General features: G+C 38.1%; 1 protein-coding gene across 1 annotated transcript in view; it reads left to right on the top strand.

The window, feature by feature from the left end:
* The first annotated feature begins 1,153 nt into the window (after positions 1-1,153).
* The window catches only part of TTC39B (tetratricopeptide repeat domain 39B), a 27,154-nt gene continuing 10,645 nt past the window's right edge, over positions 1,154-17,662 (top strand). Inside the window, exons 1-13 of the mRNA XM_009891499.1 lie at positions 1,154-1,251; positions 3,778-3,909; positions 5,774-5,850; positions 6,975-7,042; positions 9,029-9,093; positions 9,253-9,358; positions 10,752-10,817; positions 12,455-12,563; positions 13,452-13,519; positions 13,607-13,666; positions 13,975-14,136; positions 15,208-15,299; positions 15,613-15,733. Of these exons, the coding sequence (XP_009889801.1) occupies positions 1,157-1,251; positions 3,778-3,909; positions 5,774-5,850; positions 6,975-7,042; positions 9,029-9,093; positions 9,253-9,358; positions 10,752-10,817; positions 12,455-12,563; positions 13,452-13,519; positions 13,607-13,666; positions 13,975-14,136; positions 15,208-15,299; positions 15,613-15,733 (1,221 nt within the window). The 5' untranslated portion in view covers positions 1,154-1,156. The remainder of the gene's footprint in view (positions 1,252-3,777; positions 3,910-5,773; positions 5,851-6,974; positions 7,043-9,028; positions 9,094-9,252; positions 9,359-10,751; positions 10,818-12,454; positions 12,564-13,451; positions 13,520-13,606; positions 13,667-13,974; positions 14,137-15,207; positions 15,300-15,612; positions 15,734-17,662) is intronic.

The following is a 17,662-nucleotide window of genomic DNA, read 5'->3' as shown; positions in this document are numbered from 1 at the left end:
AATAATAAATACCAAGTAGTTGCCAAGTATTGAATTAGAGACTTTATTTTTCTACAGAAGGTGAATTTTAAGTACTGCCACTAAAAAATCACAGAAGATAAAGCTGAAAAAGAGTTCTGAGACGTCATCTAGCCATGTCCCAATTTTCTGCCCCAGAAGGGATACAAAGAATAGAGCCAATGTTTTTAAAGCTTTTGGGTTATGGAGAGAGGAGGAGGGTAGAGGAAGTAAAAACCTGTCCAGGTGTACTTTCATGTCCCCCTTTTTCCTTGGTTTGTTTTTGTGTGTGTGTTACTGTCAGATTTAGAGCAGTTGCACTCCTTTGTTGTTTCTCTTCTTAAATTCCTCCTTCAGGGTTTTTCTCTTCTGGTCAGCACTTAAATATTCATCTCATGGACATGATCTGTTGCTTACCACTGCTTAACCTTACTTGGATAAAGCCCATTATAGAGCCTAAACCTGTTGTTTCAAAGTAGACAGATGCACATTGGAGGCTGTTTAGCTTCTAGGTATTCGTCACTACCATGAGTGTCCAGTTCTGCCCCAGGAACAATTTGTGAGTGCTCCCAAGTCTTTCAGACAAAACTGGCTGAGGTAGTGGTTTTGTTAGATGGCTTCCTCTTCAGCAAGTGTAAGTGAATTGACTTGAAGTGAATTAGGAAGAACAAAAGCTTTTGGCATAGCTGCAGGCTTCCGACAGGACTGGTTTTGGCATAGTTGTTTGCAGAGTGAGTGTCTGTTTACTGCTTTCTTGGATGAAAACATTATTTTGTCATCTCTTGAGGTTTACATCTGAATAGAGTCTGAAACTGCGTTTTTACTGATATGGAGAATTGAGAGCTTGGAAACAGTGATAAGTTTTGAGTGTTTGTGTTATATAAATAACAGTAAAAATTACTCCACTGCATACTCACTGGTTTAAAAAAAGGAGGACAAAGCCATAAACATCACTTAAATAAGCAAAGAGGGCGTACCCATGTAGCATGGATGAAGTGTTAAGCATATGACTTGTTTTTGTAAAGCTAGATTTTAAAAATGAGGAATAAAATTGCTATGAAAGACATTCTGTGTTATGTAAGGGAAAAAAAATTCTTTCAATTTTGTGTTTATGTTTACAGGTTGACTAAACTAAGAATCTTTTTTTAGGGCATCCAAGATGGATCTCAAGTGTGCTCTGGAAGAATGTTCAATGGCACTGAACTTATTCCTAAACAATAAGTTCTCTGAAGCCCTGGAACTTCTTCGTCCATGGTAAGGTCCTGTTATTTGCTGAAGTTGCTGTGAACAGATAGTGTAAAGTATGCTATCTGGTAGCTGGAGATTAATTTAAGGCCTCTGAAGAGGCCTTAGATTTCATTTATTCCCTTTTGTCCAAAGGCATTTCTCAGTATCTTTGGGTTTTAGCAGTGCGCTTGTTTCTCCTTAAGATGATAGCAAAACCTGTTGATGAAGCACTGAATGTTCATTTAGAAAACTCTGGTAGAGTTTATCATTCGCGCTGCCTTCCCTGATTTTTCGCCTCTGGATGAGGAGAGAAGAATTTATTCAATGTCTCTTTAATCCAAGAATTTGTACAGTGGAACTGCTTTTGACAAGACAACAAAGCTGGAACAAAACTCCAGAATACTCTTTCTGTTGCTTTTTATGTTAAATTTGAGTCATAGCAATGTTTACCCTTAAAGCCCACCCTTTGCTTTTCTGACTAGTTCTGCCTGTCCCCCTGTTGCCTTTGCCCCACTGAGAAGAAAAGCATGGCAGTGCAGATGTAGGGAACTAAGGAGTAGTGAGAGGTTTGTAGGGTAAACCTAGCTTACCTGCGACTGCATGGGGAGGCAGTCTGGGTGGCTGTTCTTTAGGTCTGGGAACTGAATCCCCTTCGCTGCTGTTCTCCTGTCTGTGTCTCAAAGATGTGTATGATGTTGAGGGATGTGTCAATGAGAAGGGTCTGTAGCTTGCGTTAGTAGAGCGAGGTAACGATCTCTCTCTGCAGCTTGGTGATAGTAAGACTGGATTAAGAATGATGGGTTGGTGGTGTTAGATCAGTTGTGCGGACAGGTGGAAGAATGACATTAAATGAAACCTTGGCAGGATGGTGTAGCTATCCAAGTGTTTGCTTTTAGTGGTACAGAGAGCTTAAGTGTAGAGGAGGTAGGCAAGGAATAACACCTTTTCAAATTAGCTATACTTACACCCAAGCTCTTTTCTGTGACCATCATGCAGGGTTATTTGTAATAGAGCAATACTTTGCACTTGTGTATGCTGAAGCTATTTCTAGGTAGTACTGCAAAATGCTAAATTCTACATGCAAGGACTGTGCGTGTGTGACTAAATACACACACACACACACTCTCATTACCCAAATACTTTTTGCATGTTTCATACGTATTTCATTTTGTGTTGTAAAACAAAAAATCTCTTGTTTCATACAATAGTGTTTTTATGTACAGTGAAGTATTTGTTTTAGTTGATGTTTGCTATGAGGAAAAAAAATATTCTACACTCCATGATTTTGATGCCTTGAATCCCTGGCAGATAATAGACTTTGAGCTTATTATATAGCATATTCAGCTAATCTGCAAAGGAGGACCTAGCCTAGCAAGGAAACAAAAAAACACCTTTAAAAAAGAAAAAGCCCAATTGTTTTATTGAAAAATAGCCTTTTAATGAAAGCTAAACTTAAGCCCTAAATAATGCAAAAGTTTTAGGGACAGTGTTGATATATTTAAGAAATAAACACTTAGCTCAAGGGTCTGTCTTGTTTGACTCTGCTAAAATTTCCTGTCTTCAGAAACTACATTTGGCTCCTTGATTTAGGGGGAAGAAAAAAAGTTGAGGAAGCTGGAGAGGATCCAGCAGAGGGTTAGTAGCATGGCTAGAAGACTAGAACATAAGACTCATTGAGTTTGTGAGAGCTGGGTTTGTTTGGCAAAAAGGAGACTTGGTGATTAAACTAATAGCGCTCTGGAGCTATTGAGGGGAAGTTGCAAAGACAGAGGCATCTATGTCCGTAGTGCTGGATGGTAAAACAAGAGGTAGTTGCCACAAGTTGAGGTTTAGGAGATTCGAATTGGACATTAGGAAGAGGGCACATTGATAGTACAGTAGCAGAGAGGCCGCCAGAGGGGTATGCAGTCTTCGTTTCTTTAAACCTCTTGAAGCTTGGTTAGACAAAACCTGAGTGTGCCTGACGTAACCTTGGCAGTAGGGCTGCTGCAACTGGTAGGTTTGACTATATGACCTCCAGTAGCTACTTTCCAACAACAATCTTTTTTCTTTTTTTCTTTTTCTTTTGATTGTGTAATTATGTTGTGAAAACCAGGCTGGTTCAGTGTAGCTTTTTATGCAAGACTGAGCGTGTGTGTACTGGCTTTTCTGTGACACAAATGTGGATATTTGTATCTTTGGATAAAGTAGTAATGTTACGATGATGTCCTTACTTCTGATGTTAAGTGAAAGCAGACAGATGAGTATTTATGTCAAGGCTTAATTAGCTAAGTTAAATAGATATACCAGACTATAAATGGCATATAATTAAGTGCAAGTGCTTGTGTAACCCAGTTTGGATATTTTCTGGAACTTGCTGTGACACTATCCTGTGGATGCAGATGCGTAGCACCCAGTGGAAGATGATACTTGCTAGGTTATGTTGTCACGTCCATTACTTTCCTACTTTATTATTCTCACTTTTCACAAATTAAAGCAAGTATCTCGATGTTTAATTTTGTACTGTAATTCAAAGTTTTGCTTAAATGCTCAAGATTCGTATGTTTGCCCTAGGTCTAAAGATAGTATGTACCATGCCCTTGGGTACAGCACTATTTTAGTTATGCAAGCTGCTATGACCTTTGAACAGCAGGATATACAAATGGGAATTTCTACAATGAAGGACGCTTTGCAAACCTGCCAAAGGTAAGCCCAAGCAATGAACATTTATGAGGTACTTAATCCACTAAGTGTTCTTTGTAAGATATCCCAGCTGTCTGTACACTTTCAAAGCAGGCTATTGTCAGTATGACAACAGTGATCTGAATTTGAAAAGGTAGAGTAAGTGTCACTGTCCAATTATTATTGGTAAGGGTATATTTCCTAGTATTGCAGAAACAAAAGACTCGTTGGCTGTGGGCATGTGTAGCCTCTAAAGTTAGTTAAATGGCAGGTTGGCTTTGTAAGCTGACACTACGTGATTGACCTGCCTGAACTATTTCAACCTGTGACTGTCTTCCACAGGGATCAAGAATTTAAAAACTCAATATTTTGAATTTTCCATTTCATCATGAAAATTTTTTTTTTTTCCAAAAAGTTGTTTTCAAAGGTGGACCGAGTAGTCTAATAGGATTAAGCTTGTGCTGAAGTTTCTTCTAAAACCAAGCAATTTTTAAATTGTTGTTACGAATGTGACTGTGTAGTTACCTTAAAATTAAAGGACTGATGTTCCCATCAAGAATGACGTGAACCTTTTGCTTCTGGTCTTGCTTGGAACAGCAATGAAATAGAGTAGAAAGTAGAAGTTATTAGTGACCTTTTTTTTTTTATTTTTTTTTATTAAAAAAACCTTAGAAAATGGATTGTCAAAGCTAAAGTGATTAATGACTCTCTGATAAAACCAGAAACCAGTGCTTTATTCTACTGTACTGGTTCATCATATTGGTTAGGCCATAATTTATCATGAATGGTTTCCAAAGAAATTGCCTCTAAATGTTGTTAGTTTAAACATTTAGCATCACCTCCTTAGCAATGGCAAAAGAAAAGGAAATGGGTCAAAATTACCAGATGCTACCTGAATGAAGAAAATAAAGGGTCAGCAGTTTCTGCCATTTTCAGGTGTGCTATCGTTTCACAGTTTCATCTGAACTATTTTGTTTAGTATGTCTGAAGATTAGTTTCCTCTTACTACTTCAGGTAGTTTCAGTAAGGGCCACTGTCTCTGCAGGATATAAACTTATATGCGTAAGTGCTCTGGTCTAGTCTGTCACAAAACTCAAAAATGTGGGGTGAAGAATTGCCAGAACTACATGTGGCTTAATTGAACGTGGTTTTGGTAGGCTTTATGTTAACCTGTAGTGTCATAATTGTGTCTTCAGGATCCTATGCTTTTCAGTGTGCAGAATAGTGTAAACAAATGATAAGCTAATGCTCAGTATTTATAATTAATGACTTCCTGGCTTACAAAATACATTCCTTTTCTGAATGTAGAATTGTTTCTTCAGCTTCTTCATAAAGCTGAATTGTTTGTAAATAGTAGCGAATTCATTTCTGGAATGTCATACTAAATTAAACTAGCAATTTATAACATGGACAGTTGAGATCTGTTGAAAGTAAAATATAGAACTGTTTTGGCATCATATCTGCATAAACCACCATAAAAATACTGAAGTATTAGAGCTCCTTTTGACTTTTCATTCTAATCCTTAGCGCAAGTTTAATAAATGGAAAAAGGTAGTCCATAAAACTTTGAAGTCCAGTTCAGTGGCTTGCCCAGTGTCAGAGAGACCTCTGTGGTAGGTGGAAGTGGAAACTATTGTACGCTTCAAGTAGGTTAAATGCATGCTTGGAACATGAGTCAAGGTTGGATAGGCTTCTGAGCCTAGATGCATACCGGTGGCCGTGATTAGACTACTCAAAGATTTGCAACTACTGGTAAATCATCCCATTCCTAAGAATGTCTATGAATTTAGGTTGGAAATGTTTAAGAGTTGTAAATGATTAAGTTCGAGTTTGTGTTGAAATGTCGCTTATGCTGTGTGGGTTTTTCTTCCGTGTACAACTGATTTAGATTCAGAAAAAGAAGCACAGTGGTGGAATCCTTGTCCAATCTAGTTTCTAAACAGTCAGCGGATCAGTTGACTGAAGGTAAGTAGTTTATCATAAAATTAAAATAACAAAGTGAAAAAAGCTCAAAAACATCCTACCAACATGTACTAATAATGCTTAACCACCTGTACAGTGGGTTTTTTTGAATATGAATGCAAAGCTTCTCAAAATGAGGGATTCAGCCCCATTTTTTTTTTTGGCTCTGAGTATGCATGAATTAAGAAATGAATGCTTTTCACAATGCATTATAGGAGTGAAGAGAGACTTTTTTTATCTTTAACTTAAGACAGCTTTGAAAAGTTTAAGAATCATTGGTGCTGAGGAATAAGTCCTTATCATTAGTTGCATTGGAATCTGAATATATTAACAAGTTCTGTGCTTGTCTGTTTTGCCTTAAGGTGTTTTGGGAAATGGTATCAGTACATTGTTCATGGCTCTGAAAATGCCGATCTCCTATTTCTGATTCGGGCAGAATCAAGTATGCATTTTTTTCTAACCTGACACAAAAGAATCCTCTTTGATACTGGACACGTCAAAGTCACCATGTGTGCACTGTACATGCAGCAGCCTTGTGCATGTGGCTGGTCTTGCAGCATGGGTGCAGAGTAACTCGTGTCATGTGTGTTGAGTCAGATGTAATTCAGTGCTGCATGGGGACAGAAAGTCTGCCTGGTGCGTTCGTTGTGCTGAGCATGACTTGGTGAAAACCTGTTCATAATGTCTTACTGGACTTTGAAAAAGCCTGAGCTACAGTGAGTGTTATCATTCATCTGTAAAAGTTTTTTCTAAGACATGGAAGGAGGGTTGGAAGAACTAGTTGCTGTAGGCTGATATTTAAACTTAGGATCAATGGAAGGTACCTGAGATCATCTACCAGAATGACAAATAGCTGTTGCCATAGTCTGAAGTCAGCTCTGGCAAGATCAAAGGTGTTGTCTGAGGAGAAGTGAAATAGAAGACTATTTTTAGCTAGCTTCCCAATTACTACTTCTGTTGGGATTTGTGTATTACGGCTATTATTCAGCAGTTACCAAAACAGCAACAGCAGAACCTTGCTTTTTTTTTTTCTTTTCTTGGCAGCATTTCATTTGTTCCATTTACTACAAAAAGAGAATATTGACAATAACTTCACTGATAGTAAATAACTTTTCTTTCTTACATAGAGGAAATGCATGCTGAAATCTGCTATGCTGAATGCTTACTACAGAAAGCAGCTCTCACCTTCGTACAGGTAAAGTCGATAGTTTATTTTGTATCTCTGTGTAGCAGTTTAATAGAAAGATGTTAGTACTTGTAAAACAGCGTTCCCACAGTAGATATGCTATTTAAGAAAAACTTTTTCCGAGCGAATGAATGTTACTTCATGGCAGTGATTGAAAGTAGGGTAAATGCTGTGCTACCTGGTCAAATCCTCTCATTGTTCATATGAATAACCAACGATGTTATTGATACCCTGGAGGCAAAAACCTAAGATATATTGCAGTCTTATGCAGATGGTATGTTTAAGTGACTTACCTCACACTTGACAGTGTCCAGCACTTGCTTAAAAAGATGTTCAAGTATGAGGAAATGTCTTGTTTGAAAGCGCAAGTCTTTTTTTCACACAAAAAGGATAGAATGTTCGCCAACTAATAAAAATTCAACTGGTGTGTAGCTGTCTTCAGTATCGCTCTTCATCATACTTTTGACATGGTGTTAGGAACAATATGGTAATGAATGATTATAAAAGGAGCATTCCTTAGTTTTACTGAGGTAATAATCCACTTCACAGAAAGATCTACCGTTTAATACTGCCTGGTTCTTCTTGTTTAGCTTGTGGTTCAGGGACTTCATGCTACAGTGTTTTCAAATGCGATTTGAAATTTGATTCCTGAAAACAGGAGTTGTTAGTGGTACTTTATTTTATGTATGTGAGTGTTTTACAAATGTTTAATGAATGTATTTTAGATAATCCCTTTGGAGGCACAAAGGTATTAAGATGAGGTAGACCTAAAAAGTTAATTTGGTAAAGCTTTATAAACCACTTAATATAGTACTTTGGCTAGAAGTGTCAGGAAATATTATTAATGGAATGTCAGTCTTTCCTATAACTGATATTCTCCTTTACTAACCAAATGGAAGCAACCATCTTTTTTGTTTTGTAAGTGGGGTTTTTTTAAGCATAAAGAGATTTTTTTTAAACAGCTGTTGAAAGAGGTAAATTTAGGACTGTATAAAATGGGAAAAAAAACCAAATACAACCCTTAGGGGTATACTTTCTGTAAAGCAGCACCTCACTCTCTGTCATGTCAGAGATCCATTGCTGTTGACTATACCATCCTGTTCTGCTGATTGCTGTCATGCCCAATATTTTTCATCCTTGACTGACCTTGATTCATCTGAGAATGATGATTATGAATATGTAACCATTCAGAAACAGGTAGCAAGAATGCTTGTACTAAAACACTTGCGTTGGGTATTCAGTCTTGCAGACAAAACAATTGAGGTCTTTTTAAATGGTGACCCTTTTATGGAAGCCAGAATTTCTGTTGGTTGATGATTCTGAGGCTTTTTTTGTTCTTTTTCATTTTCCACATCGTATATGCTGTCCCCGAGTATTTAAATGTGCATTTCTGAAATGCCTGCACACGTTCCCCGTTTATGTGACTTCCAAGAGAAAAAATTCTATCCCGTTGAACTGTTGAATCTTGCTTTTCAGGAATTTATTTTTGATGGCTAGTACATTGTGCCTTTGCTTTGATTTTTTCTGGAGGTTAATAAGAACATATGTTGGGTAGTACTCGTGGGTACTGTTGATCAGCAATGGGAATTCATGTGTTCAGAAGATTCTTGTGTGTGTCAGAATTGGCATTTCAAAACTTTCTAAAGAGGTCCTACAGCACCATCTGGTGGTGAGCTTTCCCGTTTCATTTATATGCATTGGAAATTCTGTTAAAAGTAACTGACTGACTTTTTTTCCCAGCCTCCCTTTTAAGTTTTAAGGTTTGTAACATGCACCAGAGGAATGTTTCCCTGACAACTTAAAGCAAGTGTTAGCATCAGTCTTAGAGATGAGTCTAATGACTGCAAAACATTTTTAGTATTTAATATTTTTTAATATTTCCAATGACTGTTAAGTTATAAACAAATTTAAATTTAGCTGGAAGATTTTTGTGTATGTGTTATACATAATAGCTGAACGCACATTTTTTGTTTTTTTTTTTTTTTTTTCTTCCAGGATGAAAATATGATCAACTTTATCAAAGGTGGCCTCAAAATTAGGACAAGTTACCAAATATACAAGTAAGCCATTAGAAAACACTTAGATTTAGTGTTGGTGTAAGTTGCATTAATGCCTGCAAAATAAAAAGCAATACTTTTATAGCAATAGCAATGATTATACTTCATATAATTTCTAAATCATGTTCCCCTTCCCTCCTTTTTTTTTTCCTGCATCAAAAGAGAATGTCATCAGGTTCTACAGATGACTCAGGGGAACAAAAGCAGAAATGAAACTTATTACCAGTTTGAAGGTGGAGTAAAACTTGGAATCGGAGCATTCAACTTGGTATGACTCTTTCAGACTACAGAAAGGCCACTGGGATAATTCTGTAGGATTCTTTCTTTGCAGACAGAGTACTGTAATCCTGTTTTAAAAATGACACTTTTGTAAAATGGAGATACAGGCTTCGAAGGTTTTATGCAACAGGAAAACAGCAGTGGTTTTTTGCATGCATGCCTTCTTTCTACTAATTCATTCTGAATTGTGTTTAATTCTCTTGGACTGGTTTATGGATGTATTTCTTAAGAGGAAAAGCAGCTTACAGCTACCTGTGTGTAGCAGGAATTTTTAAGATGCCTGTGCTGTTGGTTACAGGGTACCTGGAGTGACTGCTTTTATTCTGACATCCCCATGTATACCATTCTTTTGCTTTAGTGACATAGATAATTACAAATTCGGAAGAATAAACAGTAATTTACTGAGTTTGCGCGAATGAAAAATTGGTACATCTGCTAGCATTTATTTTTTTTTTTTTTTTTTTTTTTTTACAATTTACTACAGTTGCCTTTTCACATATGGCAACAGTGAGAGTTGATTTCTGCTGGTATGTTAATTTTTGTGTCATTCCAGACTGGAGCTGGCCAGTTCTGAGTATGGTCAAAGTAACTCAGGTCTTCAAAACCCAAGCAATTGGTAGATATCTGTGTTGATAAATGCTCTGACCTTCCCTATTCTTCATGGAGTCTGCTTAGTAGGAAGCTTAACAGAAAAAGTCTCTGCTGGGCAGAATGTGTTAGGGAGAATGGAGCTTTCAAACACTGACCTTCAAAGAGACCTTCTAGTAATGCTCGTTGAAAAGGTGGCTGTGACCTTTCTGAGTGTTCTGTTATATAGGAAGTGGAGAATGCAGTTACAAGGGGAACAAAAAGTGCATGTAGTAGAGGGCTAAAAGATGATAACAATAGCTAGTATTTCTAAAACAAGTATGCTTGCTAGTCTGCTAATTCAATGTTCCCATAGTAGGAACAAGTAGAACTTTGTGATACCATTGTGTCATTTGATTGGGAGTAAAGGAAGATGACAATTGTAGATTGCAAGTACTACCAAAATAGATAATACTTTCATTCCAGATGACCCACAATTTTCAAACAATTCTGATCAGCTGAAGACAGAAATCTGTCATTATCTGAAGAAGCACAGCTGGACTCTGCCTTGCTGTTTCCATGCTGGATGATCATCAAAAGTCTGAGTTTCCCTGAAGCGGCAGACTGATTGTGTATTGTTGATCATACGTGTCTATTTTCAAGTTCTTTTTGTGTTGTACTTTTTCACTAATGTATAATGGCATTTAACATAGTAGCTGGCATTTTTGGCTCCAGTTTATAGTGGTTTTACTTTTGGGGAAAAAAAAAGTATGCAAGTTTTTATTTATCTTGGGTTTGTTTGAAATGTATTTCAGATGCTGTCGCTTTTACCAGGAAGGATCCTCCGACTTCTAGAATTTATTGGATTTTCTGGCAATAGGGTATTGGATCTGCTATTTGTCTTTTCAAATTAGTCTTTTATCAGATAAAGAATGGGTGGATTTAACATCATATCTTTCACACTAAAAGTATAATGATCTATATTGTTTATCACTATTTTAGTGGTGTTAAAAAGATGAGAAGTGAGCTAGATGATGCAGGCGTAAAAGCACATATGGTGATATCCTGATCTTGAACAACCATGGGAAATGACCAGTCTGCTTCAGAGGGGCTTTTCCAATTGCAATTTTCTTTCCTCTTGCTGATCCTTGAGGAGAGGATATCAGCTTTCTTTTCTAGCCTGTACAGTCAGGAATGAACGTTCCTCATACTGGTAACTGAGGCGAGAGTCACAGTTCTACATTTTTCCACCAACAATCCCAGCCTATTTCTCTGGGAGAAGGAATTTCTGAATATCATGTGTCACACTGGAATCTCAGTCCATCTCTTTCTCGTGGATAAGGAAAGTATTTGTAATCATAGCCTTGTTTTTGTAAACCTAGCCTTGTTTTGTAAGTATCTTACAGCCCAACTCTTTTTGCCACCCATAAGAAATAAAAATAACCCTGACAACAAACCAAACAAATCAACCCATAGAATTGTGTGTAACTAAACTTCAAGTTATTAATAGGACAAAGAGTCACAATATGGTCTCATTGCTGTAAGTTTGGCCACAAATATGGTTCTGCTTATGTAAAATTAGACTTCAGTAGAGACCTGCTCATTCTTTTTCTTCCTATGAAAACCTGGTTCATGCTGAAGCTCTTCCATAATGGACGTTTTTGCCCTGACTGAAAAGGCAAGGAAAGCTGAAAGGAACAGAACAACCAGTTATAGAGCATCGCCACATTTTTTTTGTATGGTGCTTGAATTCTCCTATAACTTACCAAGTTGCTATGCAATAAAACTCCTGTTAAGTTAATATTTGTTTGGAGGCAAAGCTGTTAAAATCTGATAATGTTCTGAAGAGCTACTGCTCTTGAGCGGGGAAGCTCTGAGCTTGTCTCAACAATCCCCCAAGCAGTGAAGTTGTCATGTAAACTGGAAAGGATGGAAAGAAGTTTCATGTGTTAAGAGCTGAGTAAGTCTACATTGACCTGGATTCCATTTCTCAGTACACACAAATTCCATTGTAGCTTCTGGAAACGGTGTCTAGAAGTTGGTGTGTCAGCAGAGGTAATATTTGGATCAGAACCTGAAAATAGTGGCTGACTTACTGGAAGAGAATTGAGAATAACCAGGGATTTCTGTGAAGGAAGTCTCTTGCCGACAAATAGAACAGGAACAGTTGAGAGAGGTTCTCACCAAGCACAGATTTATCGATGTTATTCTGAAGGGCTCATAGTCAGAAAATAGCGGGGAAGAGATGTATACCCGTGTGTCTGCATGGTCTGTGTGATGTTCCCATTTCACTAGAGCACTGAAATGCATGGGTAATTTTATTCAGTGTTAGCCTAATCTTCTCCTTGCTGTGGCAGAATTGTTTTGGTAGAAGGTTTTATGGATCTGGGATAACAAAGTGCTGAATTACGGAATACTTACATCTGAAAGGAAGACTGGATTTGGGGGAGCCAAAAACTATTAAAAGTAACTCTGTATACTGATAGTTAATTCTGCATGTGTTTGTGATGTTTCTTAGGAGTTGGGCCTCTGTCAACTACGTGAAGGCGCATCTGGCAGCAGTTTGAGGGCCATTCTGTGTACTTTCACCCTGTTGGTTTATCATACTTACGTCTCCTTAATCCTTGGTGAGACCCACTGTGTAGCTGTTCAGTCATGCTGCACTTTATGATAGCTATTGTGATTTTTTTTTTGAACTGAATTTCGAAACTGTGGCCAATTAGCTTTGTAACAGGAGATAGCTGTATACTTAATTATGATCTGAAATGAGGATCTCTGACAAAGCTATGTCTGCAGAAACAGTGAGCGTGGATGCCATTATACCAACATGTTGTTCGATTTCAAGGGCTGTCTCAACATGCAACAGCAAAATATCACAAAACACTTTTAAGTTCAGACAAGTCCTTATCCATAAATTAGTCAGATATTGTGAAAACTATCTCCAGAAAGAAGCCCGTACTCTCAAACAATTTACTTGGAAGTTCAAACATGTAGAGAATTAATTGCTTTTGCTACATGGGGCTAAAAGTCACCATTAATTCTGTATGCATCTTTGACACATTTTAATATTCTTTAGTTTGGAAGTATTTTAGTCCTCATTCCTCAGGCTCATCAGGAAATTAAGGAGAACTTCATTTCTTTCAGTATCACCTGTACTTCATTACTGAGCTCAAAATTAGGAAAGGAGGCAGCTGAGGAATGTTTTCCTAACTTGCTAAAGCAATTAAAGGGATTTAAAAATATAACTAGGATCTGTAATGGAACATTTTAAAGAATATTCATATATTCTATTCTGTTTCTACTTACAGACATTTACTATCTTAAAAGCACTTAGTACCTTCAGGACAATAATTCATTTTTATAGAAACACAATATGATGAAATAATTCTGCTTTTGCATAAAAGCAATCATCTGTTAATCTATTCAAGCCATAATATAATTTGGAAATGAAAATCTTAATCTATGAAACTAATTTTTTTTTTAAGTACATTGAGTTGGTTTGTTATGTTTTCTAGGTACGGGGGAAGCTAACCTTCAGGAAGCAGACAGTCTCCTTGAGCCCTACCTCCATAAATTTCCAAATGTGTGTATTCTCTATAAATGTTTTATCAGCAATGTGCCTCCCTAGGATTAAAATGGTAACTGAGTATTTTTCTCATCTCCTTTGAAGGGTTCCATTATTCTGTTTTATGCTGCCAGAATAGATATACTGAAAGGAAATTTTGAAAAGGTAAATAATTTTTTTTCTTTAAGGTCTTTATTTGTTCAGTGCTTAATTGGGGGGAAAATATCTAATTCATCTAAGTAACTTGTTTTAGTTGGACTGATAATTATGCTCTTACCCCTGTTCATGTTCAGTGTCAATATTGATTTCCAGCTCTCTCTCTGTGAGAGTAAAAGGGAAGTTTATCTCATTTTACTAGTCAGGTGTTCTCCACTTGGGTGCTAGGAAAGAATTTGCTCTGTAATTAGACATGGCTCTCATGTGGAGCAGTAATTGAGCCCATTTTCATCATTCTTACTTAACTACATTTGTAGGCGCAGTTGAGGTTCCAAGAATGCATAGCAGCCCAGCAAGAGTGGAAACAGATTCATCATCTCTGTTACTGGGAATTGATGTGGTGCTACACCTTCCAGCAGAACTGGCTTCAAGCATATCGGTATGCAGACCTGCTCAGCAAAGAGAGCAGGTGGTCTAAGGTAAATGGGCAGGTGGACGTTGTTGTAATGTACCAGTAGCCTCTCCACAGTTAAATTTGCATTTCAGTTCACACAATAAGTGTAATTTTTGCTTTCTTCTGAAACCCATAAGCAAAGGCACAACGGCACCAAAAAGGTAGGTTTAACTGGCTGGTTAAGGAGGAATTTTTATTGCACATTCTGAAGCACCAGAGCCATAACTAGCAATGCTTCAACCCCTCTTAAAACAGAGCTACTTAGCAGAGTTGTGATGAAAGAAGAGGGAGAGGAAAACTGTTAACCTGCATCTCAATTCAAGTTCTAACACTCGCTAACAAAACTTGGCTGAAGAAACTATGTTTGTTAGTTAATTATAAACAGACAGGAGCAGGCTTTGTAACATGAAATGGGAAGGCTGCTGGAGACAGGGTCTCAGAAGAAAAGTTGGGGTATCTGCCTTTTCCTCATAAAAACGTTTCTCAAAGCATGAACCAAGCAATGTGCAAATAATTTTTGATACATCATTTTTTTTATCCTTTCTAGATTACTGTTTTATTATGCTTAGTAGAAAAGGAGGTACGTCCACTTCCTGACAAAAGAGGAAATGAATAGTATATTCAACGTGAAGTGCAAATGTCTTGAACAGAATTATGGATTATCCTTTTTTTCCTCTATAAAGTCCAGCTATTGAACTTTCCTTGAATTAGTACTCAGATATTTCCTAATGTTTTTTTCAGGCACGTCTCTACATGTAACAGGTCATATAATAACATTAATTGACTTTAAAATAGTTATGTCATTTAACCTCATCTCTTTATTAGTGATTTGCATGATGAATTGTCCTGTTCTTTGCAGGAGACACCTTTAGTGTTCTGACTAACTTATTTAGAATATTAATAAATATGTTGAAAATAAAATCATAGCATAAATTATGTGACAAAGAAAATGCTAACATTCTATGGTTCCACCTGCCTGAGAATTATTGGAAACACTTCACTGCAGCAAGTGTGTTGAAAGATTTGAGTCCTTAGTGTGTTGGCTGAACACAGCAAATCAGATGTGGTAATATGTTGCTATTTCTTTTTGAAATAGGCAATATATGTATTCCAGAAGGCAGCAATTCTATGTATGCTCCCAGAGGATGATTTGAAAAGGACTGGTGAAGATGTTGTATCTTTATTCAGGTAAACATTTATAAAGCAACTAGCTGTGCAGTGTTTTTCCCCCATGTAAAAGTTTTTGACTTGAACATGTTTGTTTTGTGTTACTTACTACTTATAACCATCAACTTTTCAGTTTTTGTCTTTGCTTTTAGTGTCAGAATATTTAAAATGCTGCTTTTATTAGCAAATATACGTCCTGCAACTGCAGTCTGAGTGGTCTGAAACAATTTAAGATGTTGTACTTCAGAGGAGAACAGCAAATCTGGTTAAATGAAATAAGATGAAATAGAAATTACATAACGCAACTTCTGGTTTCCATTTTCCCTCCTTGTAGACAGGTGGATGGTCTAAAACAGAGAATTGCAGGAAAATCTATCCCAACTGAGAAGTTTGCAGTAAGGAAAGCTCGACGCTATGCAAGTTCTCAACCAGTGAAGCTGATATTACCTGCCTTGGTATTTATGTTTGCTTTCTTTTCACCCTTTTTGGCTAGAAAAGAAATAAGTACAATTCTTTATACAGGGAAAGAATAATATTAGCAGGTAGTACGTGTCTGCATTTTTCAATATTTTTTTTTTTAAAGAAATACTGCATTCATGTAATGGGAATTTTGTGAAATGTTTTAGGGGCTGGATTATACTACCAACTGCTTGCAATACAAAACCAGTGTCATATTTCTCTTGCGAAAGTTCAGATATACAGAGAGTGATTGCTGTTGCCACATGAGGTTGAAAGTCACCTTTCATCTAGAAACCTGCTTGAGTTTCTAACATATGTGTTCATGTTCTTTTAGTTTGGCAGGATTTCAGTCCTTGTCCTCCTGACTTGTTAGGAATCATAGAATCATAGAATTTTCTAGGTTGGAAGGGACCTTGAAGATCATCAAGTCCAACCATCAATCTAACACTGCCAAAACCACCACTAAACTATGTCCCTAAGCACCATGTCTACCCATCTTTTAAATATCTCCAGGGATGGTGACTCCACCACTTCCCTGTTCCAATGCTTAACAACCCTTTCTGTGAAGAAGTTTTTCCTAATATCCATCTAAACCTCCGCTGGTGTAACTTGAGGCCATTTCCTCTTGTTCTGTTGCTTGTTACTAGTGAGAAGAGTCTGACCCTCACCTCTCTACTAAGCACCATGTCTACCCATCTTTTAAATATCTCCAGGGATGGTGACTCCACCACTTCCCTGTTCCAATGCTTAACAACCCTTTCTGTGAAGAAGTTTTTCCTAATATCCATCTAAACCTCCGCTGGTGTAACTTGAGGCCATTTCCTCTTGTTCTGTTGCTTGTTACTAGTGAGAAGAGTCTGACCCTCACCTCTCTACAGCCGCTTTTCAGGTAGCTGTAGAGAGTGATAAGGTCTCCCCTGAGTCTCCTTTTCTTTAGGCTAAACAACCCCAGTTCCCTCAGCTGCTTCTCATAAGACTTGTGCTCCAGACCTCTCACCAGCTTTGTTGCCCTTCTCTGGACATGGCCCAGCACCTCAATGTCTTTCTTGTAGTGAGGGGCCCAAAACTGAACACAGTGCTTGAGGTGGGGCCTCACCAATGCTGAGTATGGGGGAACAATCACTTCGCTAGTCCTGCTGGCCAGACTATTCCTGATACAAGCCAGGATGCTATTAGCCTTCTTGGCCACCTGGACACACTGCGGGCTCGTATTCAGCCGTATGTCAACCAAGACCCCCAGGGCCTTTTCTGCCTGGCAGTTTTCCAGCCATTCCTCCCCAAGCCTGTTGCGCTGCATGGGGACCCAAGTGCAGGACCCGGCACTTGGCCTTGTTGAACTTAATACCACTAGCCTCAGCCTGTTGATCCAGCCTGTCCAGATCTGTTTGTAGAGCCTTCCTACCCTCAAGCAGATTGACACTCCTGCCCAACTTAGCGTCGTCTGCAAACTTACTGAGGGTGCACTTGATCCTCTCATCCAGGTAATTGATAAAGATACTAAAGAGAACTCGCCCCAGTACCAAGCCCTGGGGAACACCACTTGTGACTGGCCACCAACTGGATTTAGCTCCATTCACCACAACTCTCTGGGCACGGCCATCCAGCTGTTTTTTTTTTCTCCCAGCAAAGAGTACAGCCCTCCACACCATGAGCAGTCAGTTTCTCCAGGAGAATGCTATGGGAAACGGTGTCAAAGGGTTTACTAAAGTCCAAATAAACAACAACCACAGCCTTTCCCTCATCCACTGTCACCTTGTCATAGGAGGTTTGTCAAGCAGGACCTGCCTTTCATGAACCCATGCTGACTGGGCCTGCATGTGCCACATAATGACACTCAGGATGATCTGCTCCATAACCTTCCCAGGCACTGAGGTCAGACTGACAGGACTGTAGTTCCCTGGATCCTCCTTCTGACCCTTGTAGAT

The sequence above is a fragment of the Charadrius vociferus genome, unplaced genomic scaffold (assembly GCF_000708025.1).
Source record: "Charadrius vociferus isolate BGI_N301 unplaced genomic scaffold, ASM70802v2 scaffold198, whole genome shotgun sequence".
Taxonomy (NCBI): Eukaryota; Metazoa; Chordata; class Aves; order Charadriiformes; family Charadriidae; genus Charadrius; species Charadrius vociferus.
Note: the sequence above shows the minus strand (reverse complement) of the source record. Positions and strands in the feature narration are given on the sequence as shown.